Source organism: Astatotilapia calliptera, chromosome 14 (assembly GCF_900246225.1).
Source record: "Astatotilapia calliptera chromosome 14, fAstCal1.2, whole genome shotgun sequence".
In the NCBI taxonomy this organism is placed as follows: Eukaryota; Metazoa; Chordata; class Actinopteri; order Cichliformes; family Cichlidae; genus Astatotilapia; species Astatotilapia calliptera.
In genome coordinates this window covers 18,570,126-18,590,775 of record NC_039315.1, presented here as the reverse complement: position 1 = coordinate 18,590,775, position 20,650 = coordinate 18,570,126, and the positions used below count along the sequence as shown (strand labels likewise).

Here is a 20,650-nt window from a genome sequence, read left to right as displayed (position 1 = left end):
AATCACCACCCATCCACCACCGTGCTTAACAGTTGGTGTAAGGTGTTTATATGCTATGTTTGATTATTCCAAAACGTGCTGCTCTATTCAAAGTGCTTTCTAAGGAGTCTCTTTTACTCAGTCATATACATATTCAGTCAGTGTATTTATCTATACCTTAGCACTTTAATCTGTTCAAAGGGCATTGTTTCAGTTGCAATTTTGCAAACCGAAGTGATTCTGCAATGTTCTTCTTTTTAGAGAAAATTGTCCTTCCAAACACAGAATACTGTAGTTGTTCAGTCTATTTGTAACTGTCCTGTCATGAACATTAACCTTTAACGTGCTAACAGAGGGTTGTGGAGTCTTACCTCGGGGTGAATTTGCCGGGACATCAATACCTGAGAATACTGGCAACTGTCTCGAATGTTCTCTGTCAAGAGATTTATTCTAAGAGACACTTCTTCAGCTGAAAGTCAGAGAGTGGAGACACACACGCTGCAGATTTTACTTGCAAGGGCGGTCACAGAGTGCTCACATCAGAGTGGAGGCCCTGTGAAGTGCGCGCTCTGTTCTTGCACTTGTCTTCATTTATACACAAGAAAAATGAAAACATTTGTTCAGTGGAATGTTGATACGTGAGCATGTGATTGTCTGTGTGTGTGTGTGTGTGTGTGTGTGTGTGTGCGAGGTCAGAACTGCTTGTTCATCTTCTTACTATCGCTGTGGGAAGATTCAGATAAAAATATCAGAACACGTTTTATAAAGAACAATCAATTCTAAGCAAGGAAAAGGTCATCATGCAGTATTCTATCACATGTAAACTTATATCATTAAAAGCTTATACTGACTACTAAGTACAATTTTCCATTGACATTCTCCATTTGTGACAAATCGTTCACACTCAGGAATTATGGATACATTGTTTGAAAATGGCCTTATAACCATTCCCAGTTAACCATTCCTGGTGTCTTTCTTCCTTGGCATTGTGTCAACACACACCCGAATGCTCCAGACCAGCAACCTGCCAAAACGTCTGCTTTTATAGAGGTGCTCAGACATGCTGATGAACAATTAATAAATTGGATTCCATTATCAGCACCTGGCTGTTACTTACCTTGTTTTTTCTGTGGAAACAGTAACGATGTGCTTCGTTTTCCATTCATTGCTTCTGTATTTTGGCTTAATTTTAGTTAAATAAATATAAAACTATGTACCGGTAATCTGTCATGTAGTGTAATTCATCTGAAGTTGTTTTCACCTAATTTTAAGTTTATATACTGGCACAGGACACGACGGTGTGTAAGACAGTAACTAGTGTGTACTTGTGTGAAAGATAAGCTGACCACATGTTTTGTTGTACTTGAACATGAGCGGCAGTATTCTGGCTCTGGTATGACCAACTGTGGTGAAACATCTGGAAGGGAGACGTTCGAAAGCATCCAAAGAAAAGACAGCTATCGTGTAAATGGTCTCTGGCCAGAGAGGATTTTCCGGATTGGCTAGTGGGCTTATCAAGTGACAAAAAGCAATTCTGCACCGCGTGTAGCACAGAGCTGCAGGATAACTCACCCATTTAAATCAGTTAGGAAAACTCAACACTAAACACAAACACCTCAGATTCAGTATCTGCACATGTGAGTGGACAAACGTAAACACTCTGAGATCTGTTTCAAATATTCAAAGTGAGCGTGAGTGGGTTCTTTTAAGGAATAGTACATAATAAATGACACAAATGAAGCACTCAACCTGAAAACTCTGCTTCTTTGAAAGTAGGTTTTCAACTGTTCAATAACCATATGCAAGCAATCAACTGTGCCTCAGCTTTGTCTGATGTTCCTGTTCAGCAATTGCTTCTGTCTGGCCATGTGGAAGAATCCTACGGATTTCATTTGCCTACTAATAAAGTAATCTTGAGAAATATGTTTTGACTTCAAACTATCTTCCAAATAAAGTCACGCTCAGAAGAGAGAGGTACAGATTCTTTTTTTTTTCTGGTGCCGAATGAGTTTTTCAACAAAAGCACTCCCAATGCACCAAAACACTGTATCACAGGAGACAGGGACGAGGGAGAGGCACAACATGAGAAGGGAAGAGCTTCTGCAACACAGCAAGGGAGGGATAAAGACACCTTAAAAGCACCGCTAATCTAGCACTTCGGTTAGGTGACATTCAAGTTGCGAGCAATTTTCAGAGTATTTATATAATAGTTTTCTCAGAGAATACTTGAGTTATTGTGTGTGTCTATGTGTGGATAAAAGCGCAAATCCCTCAATATTGCCAGGATGGCCTTTGTTTGCCCAGCAGACCTCAGGTTCACCTCTAAATCCAACCTGAGCACCACCCTGCGGAAATGCAGCTGGATAATCTCTCTGTACTCCTACAAGCAGATGGCTTTTCAAGCCTAAAGCAACCCCTGGACATCAGACATATCATTAATATTCATGAAAATGCCTGACACATGTTGAAGTCATAGAGTATTATGTTTCCTCACTCCAGCAGACACAGGGATGCAGCACGTTTCATCCTTTGCAGTCGAGGAAAGTAGGCAAGGGATAAAAACAGGGCATGAGATCATCAGTGGCATGGAAAAGGATTCAGATAAAATAGGAGGCATGTACAAATGTATTCATTGACATTTGCTCAATTACTTTAAAATCTTATTATGGCCAATAGCTAAATGACCTATCCAAGCCTTACTATGAAAATAAATTAAAGTACAACACGGGCATTGAAAATAGAGCCTCTGGGATTTCTGATAGGGGGATTAGAACTCCTGGAACCTAAATGTAGTTCTTCTAAGTGACCATTTATAAACTATGAATACAAGTCTGATTTCTTATCTTTGAGATTCAAAAGGAAGCATCGTAGTAATACGAGCTCCTCACTGCATAGTCGAGCTTAAATACCTGCAAAGCAACAGGAGGCTTCTAACACACGCAACATTAGTCTGCCCTGTTTTTAAGTCCCGGTCCCAAGGTTTGCTTGTTACATTGTCTCAGATGATAAGAAGCGCTCAACCTGCACACAGTCAATCACTTCTCTGCAGTGGCTCCTTTTATATTAGTCACCATTAGTATGAAACCCAGATGGCTCAGTCCCACTCCCCTGCCTCTCTCCTCGGTAAAAGTGGCCAACAGCAGTGGAACTCAGGGAGTGATTGATAGAGACTGGTAAACGATGTGCTGATCACCTAGTGGGGTCTGTCAGCCACAATATTGCTGTCAGTGTCCAAGGAAACCACGAGCTGGGGCAGCAACAGCATCTGTGGCTCTGCGCTCACAGTGAGGGATTAGGTGGTCAGAACCTGGTGTGCAGAGTGCTACACGCCACACACACACACACACACACACCACACAGACACGCACACACCTCTGCTCTAGCAAATACAGCTTCCATTATTACTTTTTTGTGTGCTATTTTTCAGTTATTTCTTATTTTGAATCTGTCTGATCAAGAACCTTTTATTTTTATGAAATACCAACGGCTTCCTCATGAAATGCCTTTGGTGCAAAAATGTATATGTGTTTTGCTCACAAAGCCCTTGATCGTACTGCACCTGGACCTGGACACCCTTTAGTTTTATTCTCTGGCATCTAATTTACTCCTGTCCCCCTGAGCGGTCCGCAGAGGCGTGCAGCAGACTATTTGCCTTTCAAGCACAGAATAAGGGTTTACATTATTTCACGAAGAATTGCTGTTTACTCTGCCGCGCTATTGGATGAGCCTGACTTATAGCCGTACCATACTCAGGAAAACACCTAGTTGGTGTGAAATAATGAAGTTTTAACTTGGACTTCAGCCTCTTCATGCACAGCCCTTCTTACCAGGGGTCCATTTATGATCATTGCAAAGGTTGACCATATTCTAACCTATCATATTTTGCCTTAAGTCAATCATTTTCTAACTGAAGGTGCCAATAAATTATCAATACCTGCTTTGATAAAAAATCTCATTGTTTCTTTAGGGCATGAATCCTTCTCAACTACTACACAGATGGGAGATTTAATAGATGATTGAATTTGATCTTCATTTTGTGAACATTTTGTGTTACAGGATATCCATTGTCTCAATACCAAGATTAATGTGGGCACTTATTAGTATGCTTACTGTTTTTTTAAGGCCAAGCTGGTGAATGCCATCAACAAGCATTCCCATCAGAATGAGAAAGGTGACCTCTCTGCAAGACAGATAACACACACAGCAGCAGCTGACTAGGCCGATTTGCACACCTTAAGCCTGAGATGAAGGACTTAATCAGCAAAATCAGATGGTGTAGTGTTTGATTTGAATACAAATCTGCACACTCCTAGCTCTTGATAACATCCAGGTGAGGGTCAATGAGTTAAAGGATAATTCCGCTTTACGTCATCTCGACACATTTCCCATATACGGGGGATGTTGTGATCTTTTCTTAGCCTCCCGTAGACACAAAGCAGGGAGTCAGTGTTCTTATCCATAATGGACAATAAAATAAAATGCCAGCGCCGAGCACATGACATTAATCACAAGTGTAACAATCAAATGTAAAAGGCAGTGACTCAGATACTGTGTATTCCGCTACTGAAACATGTACTTATATAAGGTTCACCGACCAACAGTGCACAAAAAGCTCCACCTTTACCATCTACAGCAGTAAAACGCTACTTAGGTATTTATGCAGTAATCCAGTGATATATTGTAGAGTATAAACAAAATACGTCTCTCAGTGGGGCCAATGCCCTAAATTATGGGTACTTTAGGTACCTTTAGGTCATGTGCTAATAGAATTTATGTAATTTTATGCAGGACTTAAACTAGTAATGGCATTTTTATATAGTGCAGTTTTGCTCCCTTTGCTTAAAGGATCTTGTTGTTGTTTATCAGTAGTCGAAGGGGGAAACGACTCTGTTGCAACACTTGGCACAGTTTTGAGCAGAAGCTTGTTTTATGTGTTGCCATCAATCCAAATGTAAACATTATGCTTCTCAGATAAAAAGGGAATCATAACTAAAAATAACCAAGAGTTTTACGTCACGGCAGTCAGTTGCATTTTTGCAGTAACATTTTTGTTCGATATTAACCCTCTCAGGCTCAAATTAAGTTTTTGTTGCTAATCCACAAAAGAATACCTGCAGTGGTACTTCTGAGTAGAAAAAAAACTATGTATGTGGGGTAATCAGGTTGTTAGCTTTTACTTGTTGCAAATCTATAACGCCTGCCTTGAGAGGGTTAAAGAATATCAGTGCAAAAAACCCCTAAATATAGGCTATAATAAATTAAGAAACACAAGTAAAATGACAGAGTCTCAAAGATTAGAACAGAAAAGCTGCTCTCACACATTGCCGTGCCCCCGGAAAATCACAGAAAAGGTCCTGTTCGGAGGAGACAGTTGTCAAGACTGATAGTGGATGTAGGAGTGTTAAATTTACAGAACAGTTGGTGATGGACACCAAACTAGCACAGCACAAGCCCAGTGCGAATGTTTCTATGAAGCTGTCACGCGATGTGGGAGACCACATTATATATTTGTCCCTTTTTACTGATGACTGAATTATCAGCCGTCTAAATGCTAAAGCTATTCAGTCTGAAGAAATGGTATCTGAGCTGGCCGAGCTGTATGCTACTGGCTGAGGCCCGATTAAAATGACTGCTTAATTAAGTGTTACATGAGGATTAAATTAATATGACAACAGCAGATCTTCTAATCCTGTCAGTCTCTGTGACAAACAGGCACGATTGGCTGAGCTACAAAGTATTCTGGTAATCCAGCCGATTGTGCAACCCAGATCACAAAGAGAAGACATCAATAAAGATGGAATTTGAGCCAGTGTAGGAAAACTGCACATCTATGCGGATGGTATCAACTCCTAAGAGTATTTTATTTCTATACTGCGTTTATCGGTTAACAATTCAAAATGTGCATTTTCTCTTCATGGAGTCTTTAATATTCATACGGTGGTATTATCATAGTCAGTGTTTCAAAGCTCTCTGTACTGCCAGTCAGTGCAGCCAGAGATTTTTAACCGCAGGGAGTCCTGGTCTGTCTGTGGCTATAATAGACTGATATCTCATTAGAAAGACAAGCTGCACTGTACCAGAGGACTTTATTGGAGCTAGTATGGCAATAGAGTGTGTTTTAGTCGTTCTACTGATCAGATTCCTGCAGTTAAATAGGCGGCTTCACTGCAGACACAATCTAATTATGGAAGAGCACAGTAAAACACACTGAATGGATAAAATGAACGATGGTTGACATGTTTTTAAAAACTGTAGTTAATAATCAAGCCGTTTCAGAATTTACTAATTTATTCAGCAAAATGTATTAAAAAAAACATCAAATTTACCGCACCACATCAGGGCTGTCACAGATACATTTTTCCGAACGCACATATCTTATTTATAATAGATTTTTATCTAGTTTATAGTTTTGTCTCATTTAGAGGAGCGCTGTCTCTTGACATCAGGCAGCAAAACAAACCATGTCAGAGTTCAGACGAGCCAATTAGCATCCAACTGGGATCTGTTTGGTTGCAGTCAAGCTCTGTACAAAATCCAATCAGTCATGTTTAAAGTGTGCTCAGATAAGAAATTATACATTTTTAAATCAGACCAGTATAATAAAAAACATCTGCTAAATATCCTCATTTTAAGGAATTGATGGATGGCCGGTTGTTGCTTTCAATAAATGAGACACAGAAGAAACCAAACCAGACTTTGTATAAAACTGCATAGTTGTTTTAGTTTCTAATTATTCTGATAAAATAATTTACCATACTGTATATTTCCAGTTGAGTCACACTGAGAAAAATCTGACATGCTCAAGAGTGCAGGAGACAGTATAACAACTTTAAACATAAGCAGTCATGTGGCCCCAAAAAGTTGCCCACACACTTGTCCACCCCTGCTTTAATTAGTCACAAGAAGTCATTAAAACTACTTTGATCTTTCAAAATCGTGTAATAGTAAGAAGCTCTGACAATTCCATGTCCTTCTGTAGGTTTTTCAGAGAAAAAGGCAGCACATTTAGAAGCCCCCCCCCCTCCTCCAATTCTGCTACTGTGAGACTGAAGGCCATGCTCGTTTTGGTATGCCATACACGAGCATATGCAGCAGTATAAAGGCTAAATGATCACTGCTTCACAGTGTTTGGCAAAAAAATTAAAACATTTTGGAAGGCAGTTACAGAGACATGTGAGAAAATTATGTCAAATGAAGTTCCAAATACCCCAAAACCATTTCTGCTTGGTTTGTAGCCAAAAGAACACAGTTGTCATCAATGTGAACAAACATGACTGAACCTCAGGTTTTAAATCCTAAAAAGCTATCAGAAGTGTTTGGGGGGGGGGGGGCAAACAAAAAACAAAAATGAAAAATAATAAAGCACATTGACTAGAAAATACTCATAGAAAAAGATGAATCATGTCACATCATATACTAGAAAAAAATAACACATGAAAGGTGATTTAGATCATTTTGAACATGGCATGAAGTCACTGGTACTAGAAGGGCGGTTTCAAATTTTTTTGGAAATTGCCACATGGCCGTCTGAGGATTTACAGAGAATTGTCCAAAAAGACAAAACATCCAGCAAGAGACAGTTCCCTGGGTATCTTGGTCATGCCAGAGGTGCCAGAATGCTTTGAGCATACCTTCTGCAAGGTATGCAGAAGAGCATCTTTGACTCCACAACATGTCAAATCTTGAAGCAGATTATCTAAAGCAGCAGAAGACCACAGAAGACAGTCCTGTCACATCAAAATGGACCAAAATCTCTAAGGAGTGATTTCAGCACCTTCTTGAATCTATGGCATGAAAAATTAAAACAGTTCTGAAGGCAAAAGGAGGTCCAAGTTGGTGTACCTAAGAGAGCAGCTAGCGAGTATATACAAAAAATGGTTTAACGAGTTTGGGAACAATATTTGAACTATTTGCTCTTTGTTTTCTTTGTATTTGGATATTTTATCATTACTGCAATTCTTTTAAAAATATTAATACAATATAACTGAAAGGGAAAAAATGTCCAGTGATATTTTGACTTGAGCTGTATAGCAATGGAGAAAAATGACACGGTAGAATTTCATCATTTTTACGAACAACTGGGAACCCTTTCCCCGTAAGTCTCCTGCTAAACCCACATAGCCACTAACGAGCGTCAACGTTTCAAACTCTTTGGGCCAGATTTACTAAGTAGGACAGACTAGTGTGAGGCTGCAAACAGAAAAAAAACAGAAGAATAGGAGGGGAAAGTTCTGTGGGTGATCTAATAACAATGTGCACATTTATTAACACAGTCCATCTCCTTTATGTCAATATGAACAATCCAAACTTTAATCTGGCAGAAATAAGTCAGTGACAGTTGGATAAAAGGTGCGACCACTGTGGAAATTTAAAAAGGTGTCTCATGAGATCCACAAGGGAAATTTCACATTTGCAAGCTATCTTGCTGAGTTTTGACTGGTGGGGTGAATTTATTATTTAAATAACATTTGCAGTCTGAAGGCGGTAGACATGTAGACATATGACAAATGACTGCAAATGTGAATGAAGCTAAAACACTTATGCACAACAGCACTTATGTACAGCCTTATTAAAGCCCTGCTTGACTTTCGAATGGTTTATGCAGTGTGTTATGACTTTCAGTTGGAGATCATTGGTAATTTTTGATTTATTCCAGAAAATTATAAATTCTAGTTTGTAATGATAAGGACCTTCTGGCATTCCAGATGAGTCACCACACAATAAGCAATTTTCCTTCATGAAAGGAAAACTTTCTGTGCAAATATAATATTTGTGCAGCTAAATCTGCCCCTTTTTTTCTGTGTGGCTGAATCGCACGCCACCAGCCCCAGGCCAGTTGGTTGGAACTTACCTCCTTCTCTCCACATATATTGCTGATGATTGAGTTGGAAGCTGGACTGGCAGATGGACCAAGGACTGCCACCACCCCTTTGGACATGATCTGGCACACTGGAAAAAAAAATAGAGGAGGAGTACAGAGATATAAGCAGGGGCAATTAGAGGTAACAGAGATAATTAAAGTAAAGTAAGGCAGTTGGTGTTAGATCAGGCTTTTTTTTCAGGCTAATGTTAATGGATCCATATGATCACTGCCTCAACCTCTGAACAGATAGCAGCCTGCACCAGCATTTCTCCTGTCTCAAGGGAACCAGAAACTACAAGTGTAAGGGAAATATGCACAAGGGCAGATGCTACACTCTATCTGCCTTTGGATGTTTTACTTGTTGGGGATATTAATATGATCAACTCTCAAGTATAAAGACGGAAAGATATGCAGCAAAAAAGAAAGAAGACAATGACGGATAAACAGAGTGGGAGTCGGTGAAAAGCAGACGTTGGGAAATGTGACAAGCAGCAATATCTGGAGGGTGAAAATAAAAAATCTGGTATTTGATAATTTGCACATGAATGCAATAATATCCCCCCCCCCCCCCCCCCCACACACACACACACACACACACACACACACACACATCTCATCGTGCTTTTCAAATACAACATTTACAAGGATTGATTTAACAGCGGTACCTTTGGGCTTTAAAACATATCTGTAAACAGAAACATTTCAGTAAAAGTGACTTTCTTTCCTTTGCCATGTGCACAGGCCATATGCTTTAATCTCCCAAACTGGGAAAGAATGCCGTTTCTTATGTGTTTATAATCCCTGGCTTGTAATTAACACACTGCAGTCCAGGGTGTAAAGAAGACACACATACTGAAGCACTATTATTGTGTGAGCATGTGTGCACCAAGTGTGTGAGTGTGGGTGTTGGTAATTTGGTGGCTGTTATTGGGGAATTGCTGAGCATTAACCAGCCACCAGTGTAAAATAGGCAAAGGGGAAACATTTCCAGGCCCGTGCGGTGCATCGAGAGGCAGTGAATCGAATGATTAATAAGTAATCCGCTAGTCACCCATGGGGCTTGTAAGACATGAATACACTGCCATCTTACATGAAAAAAAACAACACACATGTATACAGTGCACACGCACACACTAACGCATCCATGCCCACACTTTTGTTTGCACCTGTCTGTAATGGCTTCACTGAATTATAAAGCTGAATGATTTGACTGCAAGCCAGAATGCTCCCGGCCCCAGTGACACTTTCATTTGCTCTCTTTGTGCACGGCGAGCTTTTTCTGTGTGTAAATATGTGAGCCATATTGAAAGTATTTGGACAGTTACACTCCTTTTTTTTGGAAAAAAAAACACTGTGTGGGATTCAGTTCTTTTACTATATTAGGTCTAAATTAGAAGGATCCAAAAACATTGCTTAAACTAAACAATTATATAGGTTTATGTAAGTATATGTAAAAGCACTTTACATAGGTTAATTCCTAAAAATGGATGTAGCTCTGGATGAAAAGGTCAATAGAGTGAAATCTGCTTTAAAAAAAACAAACCCAAAATGTTACTCATGGCCCAAATCAAACAGCATTTATAGGCTATCACGCAGCAGAATTAGCACACTACTCTTCAGTTGTGCTTTTACTGCTATTAAAAGTTGATGGATAACTAATGAGGTACAATATATTGCCACTAGTATTCGCTCGTCTGCCTTCACATGCATATAGACCTGAGTGACATCCCATTCTTAATCACGAGGTTTAGGAGTGTGTTTATGGGAATTTATGACCATTCTTACAGAAGAGTGTCTGTGATGTCAAAGAATGATGTTGGATGAGAAGGCCTGGCTTGCAGTCTACTCTCTAATTCATCCCAAAGGCGTTCTGCCCGGTTGAGGTCAGAACTCTGTGCAGGCCACTCAAGTTCTTCCACACCAAACTCACTCATCCACGTCTTTATGGGCCTTGCGTCATACACTGGTGTGCAGTCATGTTGAAACAGGAAGGGGTCATCCCCAACCTGTTCTTGCAAAGTTGGGGGCATGAAATTGTCCAAAATGTCTCAGTATACTGAAGCGTTAAGAGTTCCTTTCACTGGAAATAAGGGCCGAGCACAACTCCTGAAAAATCAATTTACACACTGTTCTTGAGCTAAGAACACTATGCGCCTCAGCATCTGCCGCTCTGTGATTTTACATTGCCTACCCTTTAATGGCAGAGTTGCGGTTGTTTGCAGTCACTTCCACTTTGTTATAATACCACTAACAGCTGACTGTGGAATATTTAGTAGTCAGGAAATTTCTGACTGGACTTGTTGCACAGGTGACATCCTATTACGGTACCATGCTTGGGATTCACTGAGCTGCTGAGAGCGACTCGTTCTCTCACAAATATAGAAGCAGTCTGCATGCCTTGGTGCTTGATTTTATACACCTGTGGCCATAGACGTGACTGGAACACCTGAATGCAACGCCAATGATTTGGATAGGTGAGTAAATACTGGCAGTGTGGGGTACATGGGATCAGCTAGAGGATCTGAGTATCCCACATTCAGGGAGTCAAAAAAACCAACAAGATGCTACAACAAGCCATAATTGAAAATGTAGGCGCAGACAAAGTCCAATGAAAGTACAGCGCTGGAGTTCAGGTAGTCACTGACTACCACAGTCTGTTCCTTTCCACATTCATTACCACAAACTTGGACTGTTGTGAAGGACCGCAACAAAAAGATTATTAAGTGATCAAATTAATATGAAGCTGCACTCGGTTCTGCTTGGTATTCATTTTATTTAAACAACGGTCCCAGTTTGTCATGTGGCCTTTGGGGGAAATTAATTACCCACCCCTGCTTTATTTGTTCACAAGAAGTCAAACTCAGCACAGCCCCTTTCTGATGGCAGTCTGACTCAGTCGATGACACTGGGGACCTCTGCTATGAAGATTTTCATCTTCACAAGTCTCAAAGCCAGTGGGACTATTCTTATTCAACAAGGAAGAATGTGCCACACTCTTTTTTTCTGAGGGTGAAAGTGAAAAAATTGGATTCACCTTATCTGGAAGAAAAGCTAAACACCAACAGAAACTGTTGTCTCTGACAGCCTTAAAACCTGTGTGACCATAACTGCCATAAACACAAGCGTTCTTTTTCTCCTTGATAATAACTATTTACATAAACATCTATATACATCTCCAGAAATACTTCACAAGATTTCCATAATTATGCAAGTCCCTCGAGTTCCTTTGTGGTTCAGATCATAAGATCATCTTTAGGCCATTATCACTATTTAACATTGTTTTTCACTAATCAATACAAGGTAGTAAACTCTTGTCCTTAAGAAATAGGGAAAAAATCCAGTTAAGACTCAGGAGATAGGGCTCTTCGGCTGAAATTTTTGGTTTATCGGGTGATGGCCTTCAGCTCACACTGGAGCGGTATACAGCTGAGTGTGAAGCGGCGGGAATGAGAATCAGCACCTCCGAGTCTGAGGCCATGGCCCTCAGCCAGAAAAGGGTGTAATACGCACTCCGGGTCAGCTAAGAAATACTGCCCCAAGTGGAAGAGTTTAAATATCTCGCAGTCTTGTTCACAAGTGAGGAAAGTTGGGAGCGGGAGATCGACTAATGGATTGGTGCTGCAGCGATGCGGACGCTGTATCAGTCCATCGTGGTGACGAAAGAGCGGAGCGTAAAAGCAAAGCTCTTGATTTACTGGTTTACTATTTCCCCACCCCACGTCCCTACACAAAGCGGATGTACACGAACTTTAGGTAGTTACCGAAAGAACGAGACTGCGGATACAAGTGGCAGAAATGAGCTTTCTCTGATGGGTGGCTGGCCTCTCCCTGAGAGATAGGGTGAGGAGTTCAGCCACCTGGCATGGGGTCAGAGTAGAGCCGCTGCTCCTCCACAGGAGCCAGTTAAGGTGGTTCAGGCATCTGACAAGGATGCCTCCTAGGCGCCTCTAGGTGAGGTGTTCTGAGAATGTCCCCCTGGGAGGAGGCCCTGGGGCAGACCCAGGACACGCTGGAGAGATTATATCTCTTGGCTGGCCCGGGAGCGCCTCGGTGTTCCCCCAGAAAACCTGTTGGAGGTGGCTGTAAAACATGATGGAGGCTCTGTCATGGTAAAGAGCTGCATTTTGGCCAGAGGTGTTGGGGATCATGTTAAAATTGATAAAATCATGATAGCGGAAAAATACCTTCAGATTTGAATTCACAAATCAATGCCACCTTTTTCAGCATGACAATGATCCCAAACAATGAAGCACCATCATTCATGGATTGGCCTCCATAGAGGCTGAACCTTAACTTTATTGAAGCAGTGTGGGGTCATCTTGACAGAGAACAGAATAAAAGGCCTCAACATTTAAAGAAGAGCTTTAAATGACTTCAAGAAACCTAGAGATCTTTCCTGAAGACTACTTAAAGAGAGTAAATTCAGGATGTGTTCAAGAATAAAGGTTGTCATATAGATGTCACACATTATTATATAGAACAGAAAATCTGTGCATGATAGAATCTTACAGTATGCGGATGTTATGCAGCAAGCAGTCTATGTCCATACTGAACAGCCAGGAAAGGACTCATTGATGGTGGGATCTGACTTTTCTTCCCAGGTAATTCTCACTCTGTGATATTTTCATCTATCCGTGGCCGCTGATCCGTCCCTAATCCAAATCCTGGCTCTAATTACACACTCACACTTTCACACACTAAACATTTGCACAGTATACACAAAATCCAGCTTGTGCACAGCTACACACTTTGCTTTACATATACCCACACGCACAAACACAAACACACGGGGACACATGCACGCACGCAAGCACACTAAAGGAACCACGCTGTGAGGTTTGTCTTAGCCCGGGCAGAGAAAGTAAAACAGTTTGTTGTGGCTGTGGTAACTGAAGTGCTGTTTCCATGTATTAGGCAGGCACCACTGAAGCTCTTGCATTTGGGAAAGTAGGAATGTGTCATATTGAAAATCAATGGCTGCACTTTTTGCAGAGACACACTGCGCTGTATTGATTTGGGGTGTTTAAATTAAAAATTTAAAAACAAACAAACCAATAAACATTGAGGTGTGATGCAACAAGTCACCAGACAGTACAAAAATGCTGTGGGTAAGTGCTGATACCGCTGATAGCAAATAGCTACTCTGGCTTGTGTTAATAGGGTCACTCTCAGTGATGCATTTGTCACATCTAGGTAACAAATTAGTGGGAATCCCATGATGGTCTGGCCTACTTAATAAAAGTTCAACAACACCTGGATTAGAATGTCCACTGCACCTGGTGGTTTAGGCCAAACGTGACGTGTGCTGTCTTTTCGTGCACATTTCCATTTTTATAACTTGGGGCTAATGGCCGATGCGTAGACGTAAATGTATGATTATGCCAATCTTTATTGCCACTTCTCAGAAATCCCAAGATCTTTAAGAAAGAGATCTTGGAACAGCTTGAAAAGATGAGACTTTCTGGAGAAAAAAATTAATTAAATCTCAGTGAATTTGTTGATTCCTTTTTCAACTGATGCTTGTATCACAGCGTTGATGGTGGAGGTTTATTTTCTGAGCCTATTGTTCAGGACTAGAATGCAGGATTACAGGGAGCATAAATGGTGATGGGCCCGCGGTGACATCACAATCGGAAAAACTTTTCAAGGTCATCTCTAAAAAAGCGAGCAACCATATAAAAAAATAGAACATCTATTAAAATATGTTATGAGCAACTACTTGCAGAAAGAGCAAGAGAGGCTCTTTTTCTCTGAATGAATAAACACGTTAGCCAACAAACACACACAATCACTTGCTTTTCTTTCCTGTGCTACTTACTTGTTTCCCCCATCTCATATTCGCTGTCTCTCAGCAGTTCAAAGATGTCCACCTCCAGCTTGCCAGTGATGGAGCGGTTACTGCTCCTGTTGATGCTGTCTTTGGCCAGCGTGATAGCCAGACGCTCTCCTCTGCTGCACTCCATAGGGTCATCAAGGATGGCAGCTGAGGAAAATGGAAAAGGCCATTGTGTTGTGAGACTGAGAGAAAATCCCCCAAAATAAAACACATTTATTCTCAGTGGTAAGTGAAATATTTCCCAAATGAAGGAGAGTGAAGGTGGCCTTTTTGCCATTGAGTTGAGGAATTTAAAAAGACACTTTTTCCCCTTTCTTTAATAAAAAGTCTAGTCTACAGAAAGCAGCTCCCAAGGCGGCGCACAGGCTTATTAGGACCAGTGCTTATTTGACTTTTCGTGAACACCTTTCTCCATTATTCTTGAGTACCTCCAATGGCACAGCATTATCCTTAATAACTCCATACACTTTTCCAAGCAGCTTGTAGAGTAGGGGTGGGGTATTTAATATTTCCAAAAAGGTGAAGTGCTACATAATGTAAATAATGGATCTGTATGTTAAAACCCTGAAATCTTAAAAGCTTTAAATTCTTTCACCTATTCAAAGGCATTTTAAAGGGCAGCACAAAACCTAAAAGTCATAACATCCTCTATCATGCAGCACAAGAATGAAAATCAGCATCTGTAATGGCATGCCAGACACTTAGAACACCAGTCACTGCAGCAGCTTTCCAAAGACGCTACGTACACCGTGTAGGTCTACAAAATTAAATCAGTTTGTCACAAGAACACTAAAGAATGACAAGACAGCATGTTGTTCTCCAAAATGATTTAGGTGCATTCTCTATGCAATATTTGTTGCAGTGTAGTCGCATTATAATCAGAGGAACTGATTCCTGTCTTGTATATGGCTTAGCTAAGCCAATTATAAAGGGATTGGATATAGATGATGCTTTCTTCTCGTTTTTATGCAGAAAAAATAATGTAATTCCACCACAATAAGGCTGCAGATGGTTATTATAAATCATTGCACAACACATCATAACTAAGGAGTGGCACATTTGTGTGCATGCTCCAATTTTTTTCTTTTTGGGAACAACATTATGGACTTACTCCGTGACCTTTAACGGCACAGGTGTCACATTGTCATGATGAGCAATTATGCAGGCGCAGCAAACATCATCTGTTTACTGTGTTGTCAGAAAGGAGAGAAACAGAATTGCACACAGCTTCTCATTCTGTCTCTTATTTTTGATTATCAGTCCAACCATTAATGGGCTTTTTTTCGTGAAATTGTGTGGCTTGATCCACTGACTCTATGCTGGATCAATGCTCGTTAGAACCCTGACAAGTCAGCAATATATCAACAATCAGTCAAGTGCCTATTCATTACATAACTGCAACAATTTTGAAATTATATATTGACAACTTAATCAGCTTTCGACTCAATTACATCAACAAATATTTATATGAAATGCAAGACACCTTCAAAAGTCTACAGTCAGGAAAGTAAAGCCTAATAAAGTGTGCAGCAGATGTCTGAAAGCAGGCTTTGTAATTACTGTAATTACACTGGGCTAGCACAAAGGTTCTTAAGTTAAATCGATTACATCTGCAGTTAAAGCGCAGGCAGGAGATAAAAGCAACCAACCCGGAAAAGTGTGAAATTAATAAGGCACAAAAAAAATACAATTAAGTACAACATGGCTGAAAGGGAAATGTGCTGTAGGCTGTCCAATACAGAAGAAAACCGTGGGTTGCGTGTCTCATCTTATCAGAATTAAATGATCAGACGTGCATGCAAAGCTGAAACATGTTTGAAGTGACCTTTTCCCTACGGATCACACAGCTGAATAAACATCAGCTAACTCTGACTCGCAAAGATGAGACATACCCACTCATCTGATACCATCACAGCGCCAAGTCACAGCAAGTCAATATCTACAGCCCACTGAATGCTCTGTGAACAAGCGGAGAGTAGCCGTGGAAGGTCATCTGAGGTTGCACTCACCTCTGGCTTTTAAAGCTGTGAACAAAGGACATGTTTGCTTCTTCATGGACCCAATAGACTACTTCTTGATTATTTCCAGCTTAATATCATATTATTTAGACACCATTGTAAAATCAAGAATAAGATGCCTTCAAGAGCTGTGTGATGGTGCAGCTCACAGGTCTTGGGTTCGAATCAACCAGACAGCTGGGGCTGTGTTTGCATGTTCTTGCGCTTGTGTGGGTTCTTACCAGCTCCAAAGATATGAACGGGTTAGGTTAACTGGAAATTCTAAAGCGTGCGTGGGAAAGGCTGTCTGTCTCTTTGCTTTAGCCCAGCAGTACACTGGAAACCTGTCCATGGTGTATACCAACTTTTGCTGGGATAAGTTCCAACCCTGAATTGGATAAGCAGACGAAAATGGATGGCTGGATGGAAGTATAGAGAACTTTTCCTGGATTTAATTGTGTAGAGAAAAAATGACTCTGTTCCAAAAATCTTACATTAGCTCTCTCCTCTCTGTCCTAACACCCCCCATCACACAAGCACAGTCTTTATACAGCTAAAAATGTATCGGTGCTGACTTTTATCGTCACATTGGATTTAGTGCTTGCTCTTCCAGGTGAAACACTTTTGCTTAAACCGGCAGCATGCCTTGCTTCCTGTGTGGATACTACTCAATTGAAACTGGCTTGAAACAATATTTGACCGGTTAGTCTCCTGTCACGGGCTCTTCTAAAGCCAGAAAACGAGGCCAGTTTCCTCTCAGATACAGTATGCAGGCTATTATGGAATATGGGAGTCATAATAAATGACAAAAAAACCAAAAACCCAACATGCATGTTGACAGAACATATTAAAGATGTGATGAAGGATAATAAAACTAAAACAAACAAACATTGTATGACTGCAGGACACTGTCGACTTTAAGTAATTTAATTGCATTTTCCAGTTAATTTTTTTCCATAAGTGTAAAACATTTAAAACATTTAATTGATTGGTATGCATTCAGCTTATACTAAGCATATTTTCTTAACAATTCATTAGTTATTAAACAAATAAAACTTTGATTTCATATATTTCAGCTAGATTTTACTCAAAATGATTTCTTCCTGTTAATGAGGGCAAAGACTTGGTTTTTGGAGTGTAGAATAAAGTATGAACAGCAGGATTCATTCTAAAAAAAAAAACTTGATTATACGGACTCACTAACTGCGCAGTAATTGCTTCATCCGGCCATGTTAAATAAATTTTGAATCAATGTTGAAATACTGATGAAACTTGTCAGTGTAATAGTAATGACATTGGAATAACATTGATTCAGTTTGATTAGGTTGATTATGTTTTTCTAAGATACGATAAGACAAGACTTTATTGATCCCACGACGGGGAAATTTTTGCGTTACCTCAGCGTAGGTACAGATATCAGAAGGAAATACAAAAATACAAATAAGTACAACCAATGAAAAAAAGTAAGATAACACACTATATACAACGGTAGCATACACAGTATGTGATTATGGATACAGTTGTGGAAATATGCAAGACATAAACTATATAGCTTATAATTGTCGTTGTTTATAATTGATGATCTAGTTATAGTTGACCAAGTGAAAAGTTATGGATTCAGAGATGACTGGGTAATTGAAAAGCTATTATCAATTGAACTGTTCCATCACACCCCTCGCAATGTGGTACATCCCGTCTGACCACCATTGGTCACTGATCTATGGTTGACCAGGAATTTATATTAAAATACGATTTATTTATAGATGAAAAATCATGATAGCTGTCAATATAGTTGACTGGGAAATTAAAGTATTGCATCCCATCTGTCCACTATTAAGATGATATTTAAAAATCTATGATACAGGAGACAATCCTGTATTAGTTGACATCACTGCACCCCAGAGATCTCCTCTGCATCAGGTAAGCATTTACTTATTTTTTAATATTTTAAAGGTGCCAAATGTATTTTAACCAATTATATTTCATACTTCGTCAAATACTGAGTACAGTGACACATATTGCAGATGTGTAACTGTCACCATGGTCATTATTAGGCACTTCAAAATGTCAATAACCGAAGTTAGCTTGCTAACGTAACTGACAACTTACACAGATTATGTTAGCTAGGATGAATTCTGGAAAGAGAGAGATATATATGAAAACCTCTGAACAAAGTCTGCTTTTTCCTTATTTTTTTTTCATGTCCTATTTTCAGTTTTTGGTTTTGTTTTCTTTTTGTACATGGAGTCACTGAGCAAGTGGAGGCAGTGACAGTCTGTGACTCTTTTACCTTCAGGCAGTTCACCAGGTGGAGGCAGGACATCATTCAGTAGGAGTGAATTCATCAAAAATTATTGTAAACTAATCTTGATTTAATAAATTAAATAACTTAACTGATGTTAGAGTTTAATAGTACACTCAAAAATGTTTCACTCAACATCATTACACCATTTATTATAAGATAAGTGAATTTAGATAAGTAAATTTCATTATTCTGAAGTAGTGGAAGTAATTTTTTTTACATCAGTTGAAACAACACTTATGTCCTCTTGATCTTTAGTAGTGACGTCCACATTGTTTCAGTATTAACTGAGGGTGCAAAAATGATCAAGAACCAATATCAGAATTCAATGATGATTCAATGACATTTAGGTTGAGAGTATAACATTGATTTTACATGCGTTCAATTATTGTTTGCTATCTGTGTCAGCATCTCAATAACTGTATATTTCCCCAGTTTAATTTGCAGATCTGTGTGTGCGTGTAAAAAGCCACACTGATTGTTGTTTCTTTAGTGGGCACTTTTCTCATTTAAGAAAAAAACAAGAAAGAAATATCACCTCAAAGCTGCAAGAAAAAATATAAATGCCAATACAATATTAGTATTTTAGTTAAATGCTGTAATGCACAATGAAAGCTACCCGCAGAAGTAAGTAAAATCAGTAATTCTGGCAGGTTCTGTTCCCAGAGGAATTGACATTTTACCGTGGTCAATACATGACAGCTGGCAAACAAGCAGGGCTGTTTTCACGCAGCGAAAACACGGGCTGGAGTTTGATCCATTGAAACCAATCAATGAGTTGCCAGAAGGTATGCTGAGGCATGGTGGCATCTGGACTGTGAAAGAGAGCTTCAGTGAAAAATAGGCAAAAACAAACAAAAAAATTCCTCTGCAGTACCGGCACACAGCGGCAGGCTATGATCCAGTGAGGGTTTTTTTTGTTTTTTAAACACCCCTCAGATGTCATCCCTTAATTAACTTGTCATGCTGATTTTAATTGTTATACCGTCAACATCAACGGAGAAACTAATTTGCTTGAACTACATAAACTCTGCTAATCTTATAAGTCATATAAACAAACTAAAAGACAGATTGAATGAAGCAAGGCAACACTGTAGAAGTGAGTCTTGCTACCCAGGAGCCACCTTGGTCACACCCCTTGGTGGCCATCTCACTTCTTATTTGAATGAATCACTTTAACTTTGGTGTTCGAATCAAATCTTTGTCCTCTTTATCCCAGAATAAGGTATAGGAGCATTTCTCCCTCCTATTTCTATTTCTACACGTGAAAAATTACACAATGATAAGACCTTAAGAACGCTGTTAAGAGTACAGTACCCTAGGAAAACAGCTAAGGGTGATACAAGCACCATCTTTACAGAATATATTTCCTGTCTGGATTCTTTTCCACCCACGTCTCTCTGTTATAATGTCACTGTTGTCATTAAACCTTGTGACCTTATGAGTCCTGCTTTTAGAGGCTGGATTTATTTATCCTGCAAATGTGATTTGAAGCAAAGTAGAAATGTTTACACTTTCAGAAGTTTACTTGCAGCAGTTTCCTGGCTTTGGAACAACACCTTTAATGACGTAATCATATAGAAGCTCAATGTGTTACTGGAAAGTGGCAGTCAAGGGTAAAAAATTCATTATCTTATTGAAGGATCTGCTTGCTTCTCTATTAACTCAATGGG

The 20,650-nt window shown here is 39.7% G+C and overlaps 1 protein-coding gene across 4 annotated transcripts in view; it reads right to left on the bottom strand.

The window, feature by feature from the left end:
• The window catches only part of grik4 (glutamate receptor, ionotropic, kainate 4), a 351,349-nt gene that overhangs the window by 121,595 nt on the left and 209,104 nt on the right, over window positions 1-20,650 (bottom strand). For all 4 annotated transcript variants that reach the window (XM_026191921.1, XM_026191925.1, XM_026191923.1 and 1 more), the window contains 2 exons: window positions 14,661-14,825; window positions 8,831-8,928 (listed from right to left, as the gene is read on the bottom strand). In XM_026191921.1, coding sequence (XP_026047706.1) covers window positions 8,831-8,928; window positions 14,661-14,825 — 263 coding nt within the window. The remainder of the gene's footprint in view (window positions 1-8,830; window positions 8,929-14,660; window positions 14,826-20,650) is intronic.